This window comes from Octopus bimaculoides, chromosome 22 (assembly GCF_046866305.1).
Source record: "Octopus bimaculoides isolate indiv1 chromosome 22, ASM4686630v1, whole genome shotgun sequence".
NCBI classification, from domain to species: domain Eukaryota; kingdom Metazoa; phylum Mollusca; class Cephalopoda; order Octopoda; family Octopodidae; genus Octopus; species Octopus bimaculoides.
In genome coordinates, this window is record NC_142949.1 from 26,055,523 (window position 1) to 26,069,974 (window position 14,452).

A 14,452-nucleotide genomic window follows, 5' to 3' on the forward strand; every position below is an offset into this window, starting at 1 on the left:
ACAACTTAGCAATTTGACAACAGCGACCAATAGAATAAGTACTAGGCTTTAGAAAATAAGTTCTGGGGTTGATTTGTTCGACTAAAATCCTTCAAGGTGGTGCTCCAGCATGATTGTAGTGAAATGACTGAAACAAGTATAAAATAAAAAATTTTAAATCTCATGTAAATTTATAGTCCCAAACACCATCTTGTTGGTTTTGACTAAATTCTTCATTCTTTTTAGCAAGACACTTTATTACACGTTACCCCAGTTCACTCAGCTGTAGAAATGAGTTGCAACATCACTGGTACCAAGCTGTATAGACCATTACCTTTCCCTTGGATAACATCAGTGGCATGGAGAGGGGAGGATGGTATGCATGGGTGACTGCTGGTCTTCCATAAACAAATTTGCCCAGACTTGTGCCTCAGAGGGGAACTTTCTAGGTGCAATCCCATAGTCATTCATGACTGAAGGGAGTCTTTACCATTCTTCTTAGAGTAGAGAATTGGTTGATGCTAAAAGTGATAGTGGCATCTGTGGCCAACAAATGTTGAAATTGTTTTTGCACAAATGCGATGCATTAAAAACGCTTGTTTTCTAAATATCTTGACACTTTCCAACTCACCTCAAAACCTTTTTGCATGCTTTGGACCATCCACAGCACAATGGATGTAAATATTTGTTCTGTATTAGTGGTTCCTGCAATAGGCAGACACCCTTCAAACTCTGTCTGTCTGTCTCCCCCTCTCTCTCTCTCTCTCATCAATCTTGTAAACTTGATTTTTTTATTTTCTGCCATTTGATTATTTTTATCTTCAACAGGATTCCCTGGATTCCTATATCTTAATTAAATTACCTGTTGTAATTAATCACTGCTATTATGTATATTCCTTTTTGATATAGTCAACTGAAAACCTGTCATTTCTTCCTCTAGTAATGTCATGGACAAAACCATTCTTGCCTCCGGACCGTCATCAGTCTCCACCCATCGATATGCTGTTGGTATTTACAAAGATAGTAAGTTTTAACTATATTTGGATTGTTCATATGCTGTCCACCACAATCATTTAATTTATCCTTAAATGTATCTTCTAATGTTGCCTCCAGCCATTTTGGTCTTCCATACCACTGGATATCTTGTTGGCCATAATTAAAGATTGGAGAAAGATATTGCTAATTAATCTAAAAATGCTAAAATATATTACTGTTGCTTGTTTCAGTTGACTTCGATAATATCCTAGACTATACATCCTAAACTGTTTTTCTTTCTAGATGAGTTTCATTTGACTCCGTTGTATGCTATGGCCCAAGTCAGGCCATCATTCTCTTATATGGACAGAGCAGATGCTAAGCAAAAACTCAATATTAAGCAGAGTGAAGGAGGAGGTAAGTGAAGCATTTAAGAACAATAAAACCATAAGCTTAATATTCGACCCACTAAACACTATCTTTGACCTTCCAGTTTTTATATCTTGTCTTCTGGAGTTTTTGTATATCATAAATGGATTCTCTCTTCACATTATAAACCTTTCCTCATTTATCACTGATCTGGAATGATACAACACTCAATTGTTCCATGCTACACTTATATCCTGAATTAATTTGTGATAACAGAGGTTGACAATCAAAGATTCTGCTTAGACTACAAAAGTGCATCCCAGCAACCATCCAAAATGCTCAGAACGAACCCATTTTCCTCATATGTCCTATAATTCATTCAACATGTTTTTTTTAATATTTTGTTTAACCAAACACTGTGTGTGTGTGTGACAGGCTTTCAAATTCTGTCTCCCAAATCCATTCACAAGGCTTTAGTTCGTTCAGGGCTTTAGTAGAAGATACTTGGCCAAGATACATGAACCTGAAGCCATGTGATTGGGGAGCGAACTTAACCACAAGGCGACACCTGCACCTAATATAATCATTATATTATAGGTGAAAATGGTTCTCGGTTCAGTTCAGTTTCACTGCATGACACCTTGGGCAAGTGTTTCTTACTATAGCCTCTGGCCAACCAAAACCCTTATGAATGAATTTGGTAGACAGAAACTGAAAGGAGCCTGTTGCATATACATACATATATATGTCCACAATGTAACCTCGTGGACATCGGTGGTGATTTTTTCTTCCTCTGTTTTTCCCTTCTTTGAACTTTCCTTGTTTCCGACGAAGAGCTCCGCTCGAAACGTCATACTCTCTCTCTTTCCTTTCCCGAGCGTCTAGTAACACTATCTATATCACGTCCTCACGTTGTTGTTATTGTATTTTGTCTTTTTCCTTTTTTTGAACCTATATATATATATATATATATATATATATATATATATATATATATAGACATACATATATAATGTAATCGCATGTGGACTGTTGGCGTTCCCCCCCCCCCACTCCTCATTTTTCCTTCTTTCTCTTTGGACTTTCCTGCTTGAAACATTAAGAACTCTCTCTCTTCACCGAGCATCAAATTAATATATTTCTTGTGCATGTCCTCACGTTCGTTTTTTTTCTCTGTTTGTTTATGTGAATTGACTAGATTTATCTGTGTGTGTGTGTGTGTGTCTGTGTTTGTTCCCCACTAGTGCTTGACAACTACTGTCATATTTGGGTCCCTGTAGGCTAAATGAAATCATGGTCGTGGTGAGATTTGAACTCAGAACATAAAGAGCATAAAAAGTAACTGTGCCAGTGACATATAAAAGAAACACCCAGTACACTCTGTAAAGTGGTTGGCATGAGGAAGGGCATCCAGCCATAGAGACCAAGCCAAAACAGATGACTGGAGCCTGGTGCAGCTTTCCAGCTTACTAGCTCCAGTCAAACCATCTAACCCATGCCAGCATTGGAAACGGACATTAAATGATTATAATAATGATGTAATTTAGTAGTTCAACAAAAGAGACTGATAGAATGAGTCCCAGGCTTAAAAGTAAGTACTGGGATTGATTCATTTGACTAAAATTCTTCAGGACGATGCCCCAAGCATGGCTGTAGTCTAATGACTGAAACAAGTAAAAGATAAAAGATATTAACATGCAAACAATCATAATGTTTGTCAACTTTTTCAATCATATTTCTAGACTTGTCAGTCATTTTCTTTTTGCTTGTATTGATAATTTAGGCAATATTGATTTAAATAGTCTCTGTTGTTTTCAACTTGTTTTATTCTGTATTCATTATCATCATTTAATGCCTGTTTTCCATGCTGGCATGGGGTGGACAGTTTGACAGGAACCAGCCAGCTGAAGAGCTGTCCAGGTTCCATGTCTGTTTTGGCATGGTTTCTACCGCAGGATACCCTTCTTAATGCCAACCACTTTACAGAGGGTACTGAGTGCTTTTATGCAGCTCTGGCTCAGGTGCACTGGTACAGGTGTTTTTTACCTGGCACCAGCACCCATGAGCCTGCATGATTATTACCAGAAGTGAGATGACAGAAGCTAGCAAGCCAGAGAGCTGCACCAGGTGCCAATTGTCTGTTTTGACATAGTTTTTACAGTTGGATACCATTCCTAATGCCAACCACTTTAGAAATGCTCAGCTGGAGAATGATGCAGGAAACAAGCTTGTATGCAAAGACAACCATGCTTTTACTTAGCTTGGTATGTTTTCTCAAGCACAGCCAAACACCAGGGTTCTCAGTTTTCTGTCAACCTTGCTGTGAATCCCAACGTCTGTATATCTTTGTCCCACATGTTCCCTCTATTGTTCATTTTGGTTTTCCAGAATCTTCTCAAGAGGAGGAAGAAGAAGAAGCTAAACCTGTTCGGCTGAAGTTTGCCCGACATGAAACTGTCGAAGCAAAAGCCAGACGCATGGCATCATATGATTATTACCAGAAGAAGCGAGATGAAGAGCAGTGGGTAGACCTTAGATATCATTCTATGGATGTAAGTCATTTTACATAACATTTTTCACCTTTAAGTCTTATAATTGTCATCATTCTTGCATGGGTCAGATGGAATTCATTAACCCTTTAGTGTTTGCATTATTCTGCCAAAATTAATGCTTTTTTTATCCACATTGTTTTGAACTAATCATGCATTATCTTGTAGCTATGAGATTTTGATGAGGTAGCTGTTAATTTTTAAAACGATATTGTAGGGTTGGTGTGAGAGACCAGATCTGGCCAGTTTGAACATAAAACAGGCAGAATACTTTTGGCCGGATATGGCCGGTTTAATTGTTAAAGGGGTTAAGGCACAATTTTCTACAATTGGATGTCCTAACTGAACCATCACTCGCATTGTAGCTAATATTTCCACTTGGCTGGACATATTTTTTTAACAGAAGACTGGAGACAAGTGACATCATTTCTATGATTGTGATGCTTGTAAACAAGCACCACGTCCACCTTCAAGACAAGAATACATACGCACGCACACACATACGTGGTAAACTCCTTTTCAGTTTCCATCTACCAAGTTCACTCACAAAGCTTTGTCTTTCTTTCACAGGACGATAGATCACTAGCGGAGAGAAATATGCTGTTTGCTACGAAAAACCATGACATCAGTGAGTTTAACATTCCACCATGGGAGTATTTGGAGAAATTAATGCCACCTGTTACTGAGGAGGAGGAGTAAGTATTGTGAACCTATCTTGTTCTTCTGTTGTGATGGTCTCTCTGTGTAGGATTAACTTCTGTGTGTGTGGGGAAGAGGTCAGCTATGTTTTGTTTTTTTGTGTTGTGTGCTGTGTTTATTTTATGGTTGAAAAATGAAGGGTAAACTATTAAAGTGTCCTGCTCTTTTTTTTTTATTATTGTGAAGGTGCATGGCTTAGTGGTTAGGGTATTATCCAGCTCACGATTGTAAGGTTGTAAGTTCAGTCCCAGGCGGCACGTTGTGTCCTTGGGCAAGACACTTTATTTCACATTGTTCCAGTCCACTCAACTAGCAAAAATGAGTCGTACCTATTTTTCAAAGGGGCCAGCCTTGTCACACTCTGTGTCACACTGAATCTCCTTGAGAACTACGTTAAGGGTACATGTGTCTGTGAAGTGCTCAGCCACTTGCATGTTAATTTCACAAGCAGGCTGTTCTGTTGATCATTCAACTGGAACCAACGTAACCAACGGAGTGCCACTGATGATTATTAAGGTGTCAAATTGTTAGTAAACCAGGCAAAATGCTCAGCAACATTTCTTCTGGCTCTTTACATTCTGAGCTCAAACTCTACCAAGGTTGACTTTACCTTTTACCCTTCCAGGGTTGATAAAATAATTAACAATTGAACACTGGGGTTGATGTAATCAATTAACTCCTCCCCTAAAATTGCTGGCCTTGTGCCAAAATTTGAGATCATTATCATTGTTGTTGGGTTGTCATTAGAGTATCACAGAATTGGTAAGACATTAAGGCGGCGAGCTGGCAGAAACGTTAGCATGCCGGACGAAATGCTTAGCGGTATTTCGTCTGTCTTTACGTTCTGAGTTCAAATTCCGCCGAGGTCGACTTTGCCTTTCATCCTTTCGGGGTCGATTAAATAAGTACCAGTTACGCACTGGGGTTGATATAATCGACTTAATCCGTTTGTCTGTTCTTGTTTGTCCCCTCTGTGTGTAGCCCCTTGTGGGCAGTAAAGAAATAAGAATTGGTAAGACATTTAAGCACCCTTATCTTTCGAACCTAAGAAACCTGGGGCAGCTGTTTCTCCCAGGAATACTTTGAACATTCTTCCTTTAAGCCCCAGTTGTAGTGTCTTACTTCTAGAAGCTTACGAAACACATTCATATCAATTGATTTAAACCAATCCCAGGAGAATGAAAGATGAAGCTGGCTGTTAAGTTCTTTTATCAACCCTAGAAGGATGAAAGAAAAAGTTGACCTTGGTACCATTTGAACTCAGAATGTAAAGTATTGGAACTAAGTACTGCAAAGAATCTTAACCAATGTTCTAACTATTCTACCAATCTGTTGTCTGTACATTTGCTCATTAGTGATGAAATTAATCTTTAATTAGTGCTTCTTGTTGCCACTGTATATCACAGTTTTTTGTTATGTATTATAACAGGGAAAAACCAGCTCTTCCAAGCAATATCCTCTCTTTGAGTCAGCTACGTACAATGCCACTCCAAGAACAGGTGAAAGCTCTTCTTATCAATGGTAAGATATCCTTTATTTTATCTGAAGATATTTTCCAAAAGATTTTAACCAGCAGCTCATCTCTAACTTAACCCTTTTGTTACTGTATTTCTGTTGAAATATACTGCCTTTGATGTAGTTGTATGCTGTCAACTTAATGTGACAGTCCCCTGAAGGGAATAATACTACTGTTGGTTAGACCTAGTAGTATTATTTCCTTCAGGGGACTGTCAGATTAAGCTGACAGCACACAACTACTTCATCGTATCACTACTGCATAAATCTCTCTGAGCGATTTAGAAATGTATTATTTCTAAATATACTGCATTTGTTTCAATTAATTTTGAAAATAATGAGGAATTTACTAAAATAATTTCGTCATTTTTAAGTTGGTGCTTGGAACATAAATTAACATGAAAATATCATGGAAGGTTTTAATAATTTTCAATCACCTTAAAACAGGAACTTTGTATCATAGAACCGAGGGCAGGTTGATATCAAAAGAGTTATGAGCAATGTTATTCTTCAATTATTTTGTATATATTCTCCTTCTTTCTCCTCTATGAGGTATAGTTCTCATTACATGTCACACTACAAAGTAATTAACAACATCAACTTCAACAAAGATTACACTATATAATACATGCCAATATCAACTTCTAGTAACATACCAACACTCCAACAGCTTGCAAACCTTTTTAGCAAACACTTTTGGTGCTAGTGCCATATAAAAACCACCCAGTATACTCTAAAGTGGTTGGCATTAAGAAGGGCATCCAGTTGTAGAAACCAAGCCAGAACAGACTATGAAACCTATTTCAGCTTCTGTCAAACTGTCCAACCCATGTCAACATGGAAAATGGATGTTAAATGATGATGATGATAACTTTTCCAAAACTAGTCTCCAGTAAACTACACAAAAGATGCAAAAATGTAAAACATAAAACATACATCATCCATTGAAGTTGATATATTTTAGCCCCTTTTTCCCATCAGATACCAGAAAAGCAAGAGAAAACCCAACACCTAGACAATTAGAAAATGTGCTGGGCTTCTGAACAGTTTGTGACAACTAAATTTCTTTCCAGTGGCATTGGTCAACCACTAAAGACATAAGTAATTGTCTTTAGTACCAAGATACTACTCAATGGGATTGAACCCAGACATCTCTAGTTACAAAAACCTACATTTTGAACCCCACAGCTTTGCTTTCACCCATATAATTTGTAGAATTGTTGTCTTTCCTAATTTCTCTTTTTTTTTTTTTTTTCCTTCTTTCCTAATTTCTCTTTTTTTTTTTTTTTTTTTCCTTCTTTCCTCCAGCAAAAGTCATCAGGTTCCGTCAATTGCTGGCCCTTTTACCTCAAGGAACCGACTCAACTGCTGTTATCCGATGCCTTCAGCAAGTTGCTGTACTTGTTCAAGGTTGTTGGGTCGTGAAAAGGTATTTGCCACTGTTTTTGATTTTTTTTTTTGTCTCTTCTTTTCATTATCATATTTCTGTTTCAATTTATTTTGAATCTAATGAAGTATTTAGTATAATAATTTTGTCAGTTGATGTTTGGAACATAAATTAACTTGAAATTCTGATTTCTTTATTGCCCACAAGGGGCTAAACATAGAGGGGACAAACAAGGACAGACAAAGGGATTAAGTCGATTACATCGACCCCAGTGCATAACTGGTACTTAATTTATCGACCCCGAAAGGATGAAAGGCAAAGTCGACCTCGGCGGAATTTGAACTCAGAACGCAACGGCAGATGAAATACTGATAAGCATTTCGCCCGGCGTGCTAACGTTTCTGCCAGCTCGCCACCTTGAAATTCTGACAGTGTTTTTAACTGAGATAACTTTAAAACAGGGAGTTTGTATCATAAAATCAGGGGTGGCCTCATGTGGAGGTTGGTGTCATAAGGATTAAATAGCAGAAAAAAATCCATGACAACTGTTAAAGCTTTAAATGATTCCATCCAAAGCATTAGAATTATTTCATTTACTTCACAGCAGTGACTGGCAGAATCGTTAGCATGCGAGACTAAATGCTTAGTGGCATTTCATCCATCTGTACATTGAATGGTCAGCTTAACATTTCATCCTTCCAGGGTCAATAAAATAGTTCAAGTTGAGCACTGGAGTCGATGCAACTGACTGGCCCCTCTCTTGACAAAATTTCAGGCCTTGTACCAATAGTAGAAAGGATTATTTGCTTCATCAATATCTATAAAACACAAGATGTTTGTGTGTGTGTGTGTACGTGATGTGGGTTATGCACGTCCACAAATTAGCACGCATGTCGCTCCAATTTTAGGAGGACATTGTTCATGACCCTATCTGTGTTTTTGTCAACTTTTTCTCAAAGAGGCACCTGCGTATAGCTGTAAAAATCGATAAACTTTTACCAATTTTGAAGTTTGTTGACATGGCGAAGTCAAATCTGTGCGTACGCGCGTGAAAGAGAGAGAGAAAGAAAGGGAGAAAGAAAGAAATAGTGTGTTTGTGACAAGGGGAGAAAAAGTGTTTGCCAAGCGTCTAAAAAAAAAAAAATGAAAAAGTGGAAGAGGGAGACAAAGCGGCTAAGGAAAAAAAATTTTCTCTCACCAAGACAGCGTCTAACAAAAAAAAAAAGGAACGAACAAGTGGAAGAGGGAGACAAAGCGTATTACGAAAGAAAATGTAGCTAAGGAAGACAGAGTAAAATGCATTTGTTTTCTTAAACATGAGATATAGTTTCAAATATAAGATGTTTTTGAAAGACACTATATTCTATAATAAGATTATATATACTTTCTCACACAACAATTCAAATATTTATTTTAAATCGTTCATCTTTCTTCCCCCCCCCCCCTTCTCACTCTCACACATACGCACATATACTACTTTGGGAGCGAAAGAGTTTTGTTTATATTTCACAACTATGAAACAAAAACGTATGTGACAATTTGTCAGTCACCCACCCACCCCAACCCGTTTTTCGGACCAGAAAAAGGGTTTGGTAATTTTTCAGATTAACACCCGCACGATTTCCACTAGGGTGTTACGGTTAGGATTAGGGTTAGGGTTACGGTTTTAGGGTCAGAGTTAGGGTTAGGGTTAGAGTTAACATAGAAGGGACAGGCTCCTTATTTTTTGGTTAAGGTTGTTGGTAAGCTTTCCTAAGTTACTCCAATCCAGATCCCCAATGCAAACCTTCAGATCAACCTTCTCCTATGCAGATCTCTAATGCAACATTTAAAAAAAGAGTCAATAAGTGAAAATAACCAATAAACTGATTCCTTATGGGATTTCCCAATCAAATTGCCAGCAAACCATTTTCAGCCAAACCAATTTCAACGGATTTCGCTCAAATCTGATGTCGATGTTACTTATTTTGGTTTGAAATAAAGGACTTAATCATTTAATAATCCTAGCTTAATCCCGAGCAGCGCCGGGTTATACTGCTAGTATGAAATATGAAACTCCAATTTTCTTTGATATATTCAAATATTGTCAAAAGTAGGCAGTATTTTAGATATTGAAGACACCAGTAACGAAAGGGTTAAGAAAGAAAAAAAAAGAATGTGTGTGTGTCTATATGTATCTTTTACTTGTTTCAGTTATTTGACTGCGGCTATGCTGGGGCACCTCCTTGAAGTGTTTTAGCCAAACAAATTGACCCAAGGACTTATTATTTTTCAAAGCCTAGTACTTATTCTATCAGTCCCTTTTGCCAAACTGCGAAGTTACCAGGATGTAAACACACCACCACCGGTTATCAAGTGGTAGTAGGGGACAAACACACATACACAACAGGCTTCTTTCAGTTTCCGTAAATCCACTCACAAGCCTTTGGTCGGCTCAAGGCTTTCGTAGAAGACACTATCCCAAGGTGTCACACAGTGGGACTGAACCCTGCATAGCTGCACCTGCATCGTCATCAATAATTTTGTATGATTGAAATGATCCTTTTCAGAAATGATTTTTTTTTTTACTACTACTACAACAGCAGTTATTACAATTAATACTACTACTATAACCATTACCACAATTACTATGTACGGTTGTTTTCATTTTTACCTCCGCCTTAGCAAAGATGGAGGTATTGTTTATTTGTTTGACCGTGGACAAGATACTCAAGAACCGCTGGATGGATTCGAATGAAACTTTCAGGGTTATTTAACCTCGTGACTGGCATGAACTGATTAGATTTTGGGATCGATCCGGTACCGGACAAGGATTCTGGATTATTTTTTGTTATATTTACTTTACATGATTACGATCTAACGTTAACTTTCAAGTCTTTCTCAATTATCTCCCTTTAGACTATAACTATAGTGAATGGTGAATTTGTTAACTTTGGCTTGTATTAGATAAGGATAAACTATTTATTACTGTTGCTAAATTTTCTACAGCAACCTTCACATTCTATGTCTACCATTGGGATCGATCAGGTACCAGACAAGGATTTTGGATTATTTTTCGAGTTTTTTTTTAACTTAATTTTTGAGAGCGGTCAGGTTCGTTTTTAGTATTCTCGTTTGTGAGAGCAGCCGAGTCTATTTCAGATATTCTCATTTTAAAAATCATCTCCAGCTAATCGTTGAGAGGACGTTGGTGTTGCCTTGTGCTCTCTGAGTGCTCTTGTTTTAATATTGTTTTTAATTTTTGTGTTTTCAGTGAAATCCTGTACCCTAAAGATGCAACTAGCCCCCACAGTGGTGTATCTGCTGAACATTTATGTCGAGGAAGAGACTACCTGGTCAGTACCTTCATCTTATCAAAACAATATTATCAGAATCTCAGAATCTAGAAATGATGGCATTTGTAGGAATGATAGAATTCCAAATGATCCTGCTAGGAATGAACTCAGTATTGACTTTCATTTCTTTAACAGTGATAAGTACCAGTCATACACTTGGGTATGACCCCAGGTACTGATAAATCTTACTGTGCCATTGTGTAGAACATAATTTATCAAAAGATTCTTGCATAAAAGATTAAGTTGAAGTATGATCTAACAATTCAAATGTTTTGAGTTCAAGTATATGCAAGACTGTCTCTTACAATTGTGCCTTTCTCTCTCTCATTGTATTGGTCTGTAACTGTTTCTAATCCGTCTCTGCCTTGAAATCCCACCGATCCCTGCTGTTATCTAACCCTATTAAGTAAACCACATATTCTTCCTTTACAGATGTGGAAGTTCCTTCACACCAGATATGTAACCAGGAAAGAAATATCTTCTGTCATAAAGGTAGGTTTGTCCATCCATTTAAGCTGTTAACCCTTTAGCATTCAGATTATTTTGTCAAATGTTATACTTACTTATTCAATGAATCATGCATTATCTTTTAACACTGAGATTAAAATTATGTAATTGTATATTTTTAGAATGATATTGTAGGGTAGGTGGAGACACAATGGCCCAGTGGTTAGGGCAGTGGACTCGCAGTCATAGGATCACGGTTTCGATTCCCAGACCGGGCGTTGTGAGTGTTTATTGAGCGAAAACACCTAAAGCTCCACGAGACTCCGGCAGGGGATGGTGGCGAACCCTACTGTACTCTTCTACCACAACTTTCTCTCACTCTTACTTCCTGTTTCTGTTGTGCCTGTAATTCAAAGGGTCAGCCTTGTCGTACTGTGTCGTGCTGAATATCCCCGAGAACTACGTTAAGGGTACACATGTCTGTGGAGTGCTCAGCCACTTGCACATTAATTTCACGTGCAGGCTGTTCCGTTGATCGAATCAACTGGAACCCTCAACGTCGTAAGCGACAGAGTGCCAACAACAACAATTGTAGGGTAGGTGTGAGAGGCCAGAACTGGCCAGTTTGAACATAAACAGCTAGAATACTTTGGCCAGTTTGATTACTAAAAGGCTGAAGCAGTTCTGCCTCATCCCATTCCCACCAGTATTCTCTTCGGTCAGTTATTTTCTTGTTTACAGTCAAAGCTATTCAGAAAATCTAAAATAAAACTTTATTATTTTCTAAAAGAATATGCAATATTGTTCTCATTTTACTTTTTCTATTTCTCTAGTTGCCTGCTGAAGATGTCAAGGACATTTTAGAACAAATGTCTCGTGTTCGTGTCAGTCATGGATGGGAATTTCTCTTTGATTATGACAAAGAATTTTGTAGCAGGTGATATTTTCTTTATACACTTTTCTTTATTGGTTTTTTTTTCTTCTTTCTTTTTCTTCTTTGTTTAAACTTGTTTATTTCTTTACAATTTGGCTCAGGCGTGGTTGTATGATTAAAGAAGTCCATGTCTCAAATTCATACCGGTTTGCAGTACAATCATACCATGTGGCAGTTTAACCTTTTTAATATCAACCTACCTGAAACTACTCTTACTGCTTTGTTTTAACCTTTTAACATTTAAACTGGCCATATCCAGATATTCTACCTGTTTTATGTTCAAACTGACCAGATCCAGTCTCTTACACCAAGCCTACAAGTGTCTTCTACTATAGCCTCAGGATTACCAAAGCCTTGTGAATGGATTTGGTAGACAGAAATTGAAAGAAGCCCATCATATATATATCTATATACATATATGTGTGTTTGTATTTGTCCCCACCACCATCACTTGTCATCCGATGTTGGTGTGTTTCCATCCCTGTAACTTAGCAGTTCAGCAAAAAGATACCAATGGAATAAGTACTAGACTTAAAGTATAAGTCCTGGAGTTGATTTCTCTGACTAAAGAAACCCCTTTATGGTGGTGCCACAGTCAAATGACTGAAAGAGAAGAATAAAAGAACATCTAGGACTGCATTGTCCTGTGTGCGCTTTCCATTTCAAGATCGTAGAGTATGATTTGATAGAAACTTGGTGCTATTTCTAGCAGCTTGAAGGACAACATAGAGCCCCCACCCCATTGGTTTGTTTGTATTTTTGTTGTTAAAACTTCAGGTGAATCCTAATTAACCCTTTAGCATTCAGATTATTCTGTCAAATGTGATGCTTATTTATTCCCTTTGTTTTGAATTAATCATGCATCAACTTGTAGCGCCAATATTTCAATAATGTGATTATTTGGGGCGGTGGGTATGGGAGGCCAGATATGGCTGGCTCAAATGCCACATGCTTAAGTATGTTGGCATCAAATGGGTTAATGTCATCAGCTGGTTGTTATGAAAACCACCTCTTTTGAATGTGATAACAATAAGCAGCTTCTACTGTTTGTGGTGTTTGTATATTTATAGGAAAATTAATCTTAAAATGTTCTTGTTTTGTAGATATCCGGAAATAATCCAGCGACAGAAGGTGTTATGGGAAGCAAAGTTTCAGAGTTTATGTAAACAGCTGAAAATTAATTGTAAAGAGATTGAGAAGAAACATAAAGGTAACTCATCAAATGATAAAATAATTGGACTGTAATTAGTTAGGATGTTAATTAGTGAAATGGTAAATTATATTGGCGGAAGGGTGAATAGACGAAAGAGTATGATTATGATGGGTGAGACTGAAGGATCAAATGGTATAAGTGATGATATAAGACCCCCTTCGGTCACAAATGACCACGAGATTGCCTCTGGGAAGTTCCCCTCTGAGGCACAAGTCCAGGCAATGTTGTTTATGGAAGATCAGCAGTCACCCATACATACCAGCCTCCCCTCTTCTCACCACTGATGTTATCCAAGGGAAAGGCAAAAGCCAATACAGCTTGGTACCAGTGACATCACAACTCATTTCTACAGCCGAGTTAACTGGAGCAATCTGAAATAACATGTCTTGCTCAAGAACACAACACACAGCCCAATCCCGGAATCGAACTCACTACCTCGTGAGTGTGAGCCTCATGCTCTAACCACTAAGCTATGCGTCTTCACTGTTTATATATTTACTACATAATGGGTAAAGACCCCTTAACTTACAAGGTTGTTTTATAGAAGACCAGCTGTTGCCCATGCATACCAGCCTCCCTTCTCCACACCACCAATGTCATCCAAGGGAAAGGCAAAGGCCGATACATCTTAGCACCAGTGACGTCACGGCCATGCTCAAAATGTATTTTATGTGCCAGCGGCATTGGCAATCATCTTGCTCGAATGTCTTTACACGTGCCAGGAAGGCGACACTGGGCACAGGTGCCATCACGATTGCGCTTTTGCTTGCCCCAACAGGTCTTCGCAAGCCGAGTTTTGTGTCCAGTGAAGGAGACGACGTTGGCATGGGTGCCAGTCGTCGAATTTAGTTCGATTTCGATTTCACTTGCCTTCATTTCAGTTAATTTTCAAAATTATGAAGAATTTAGTAAAATGACTCTGTCATTATTAAATTGGTGTTTGGTACATAAGTTGACATTAAATGTTTTAATTTAGGTCACTTTAAAAGAAAATGTTTGTATCATAGAATGAAAGGCAGTCTCATGCAGGCCGGTATCAAAAAGATTAAC

At 38.0% G+C, this 14,452-nt stretch overlaps 1 protein-coding gene across 5 annotated transcripts in view; it reads left to right on the forward strand.

The window, feature by feature from the left end:
• The window catches only part of LOC106874179 (DNA-directed RNA polymerase III subunit RPC5), a 32,397-nt gene that overhangs the window by 7,360 nt on the left and 10,585 nt on the right, over positions 1-14,452 (forward strand). For 4 of the 5 annotated variants that reach the window (XM_014921836.3, XM_052975777.2, XM_052975778.2 and 1 more), the window contains exons 5-14: positions 920-1,002; positions 1,258-1,371; positions 3,712-3,875; positions 4,443-4,567; positions 6,001-6,092; positions 7,395-7,515; positions 10,727-10,808; positions 11,241-11,300; positions 12,089-12,192; positions 13,293-13,399. In XM_014921836.3, coding sequence (XP_014777322.2) covers positions 920-1,002; positions 1,258-1,371; positions 3,712-3,875; positions 4,443-4,567; positions 6,001-6,092; positions 7,395-7,515; positions 10,727-10,808; positions 11,241-11,300; positions 12,089-12,192; positions 13,293-13,399 — 1,052 coding nt within the window. Of the gene's footprint in view, positions 1-888; positions 1,003-1,257; positions 1,372-3,711; positions 3,876-4,442; positions 4,568-6,000; positions 6,093-7,394; positions 7,516-10,726; positions 10,809-11,240; positions 11,301-12,088; positions 12,193-13,292; positions 13,400-14,452 lie in introns of all 5 variants that reach the window. The other variant, XM_089339874.1, reaches the window with a different exon arrangement.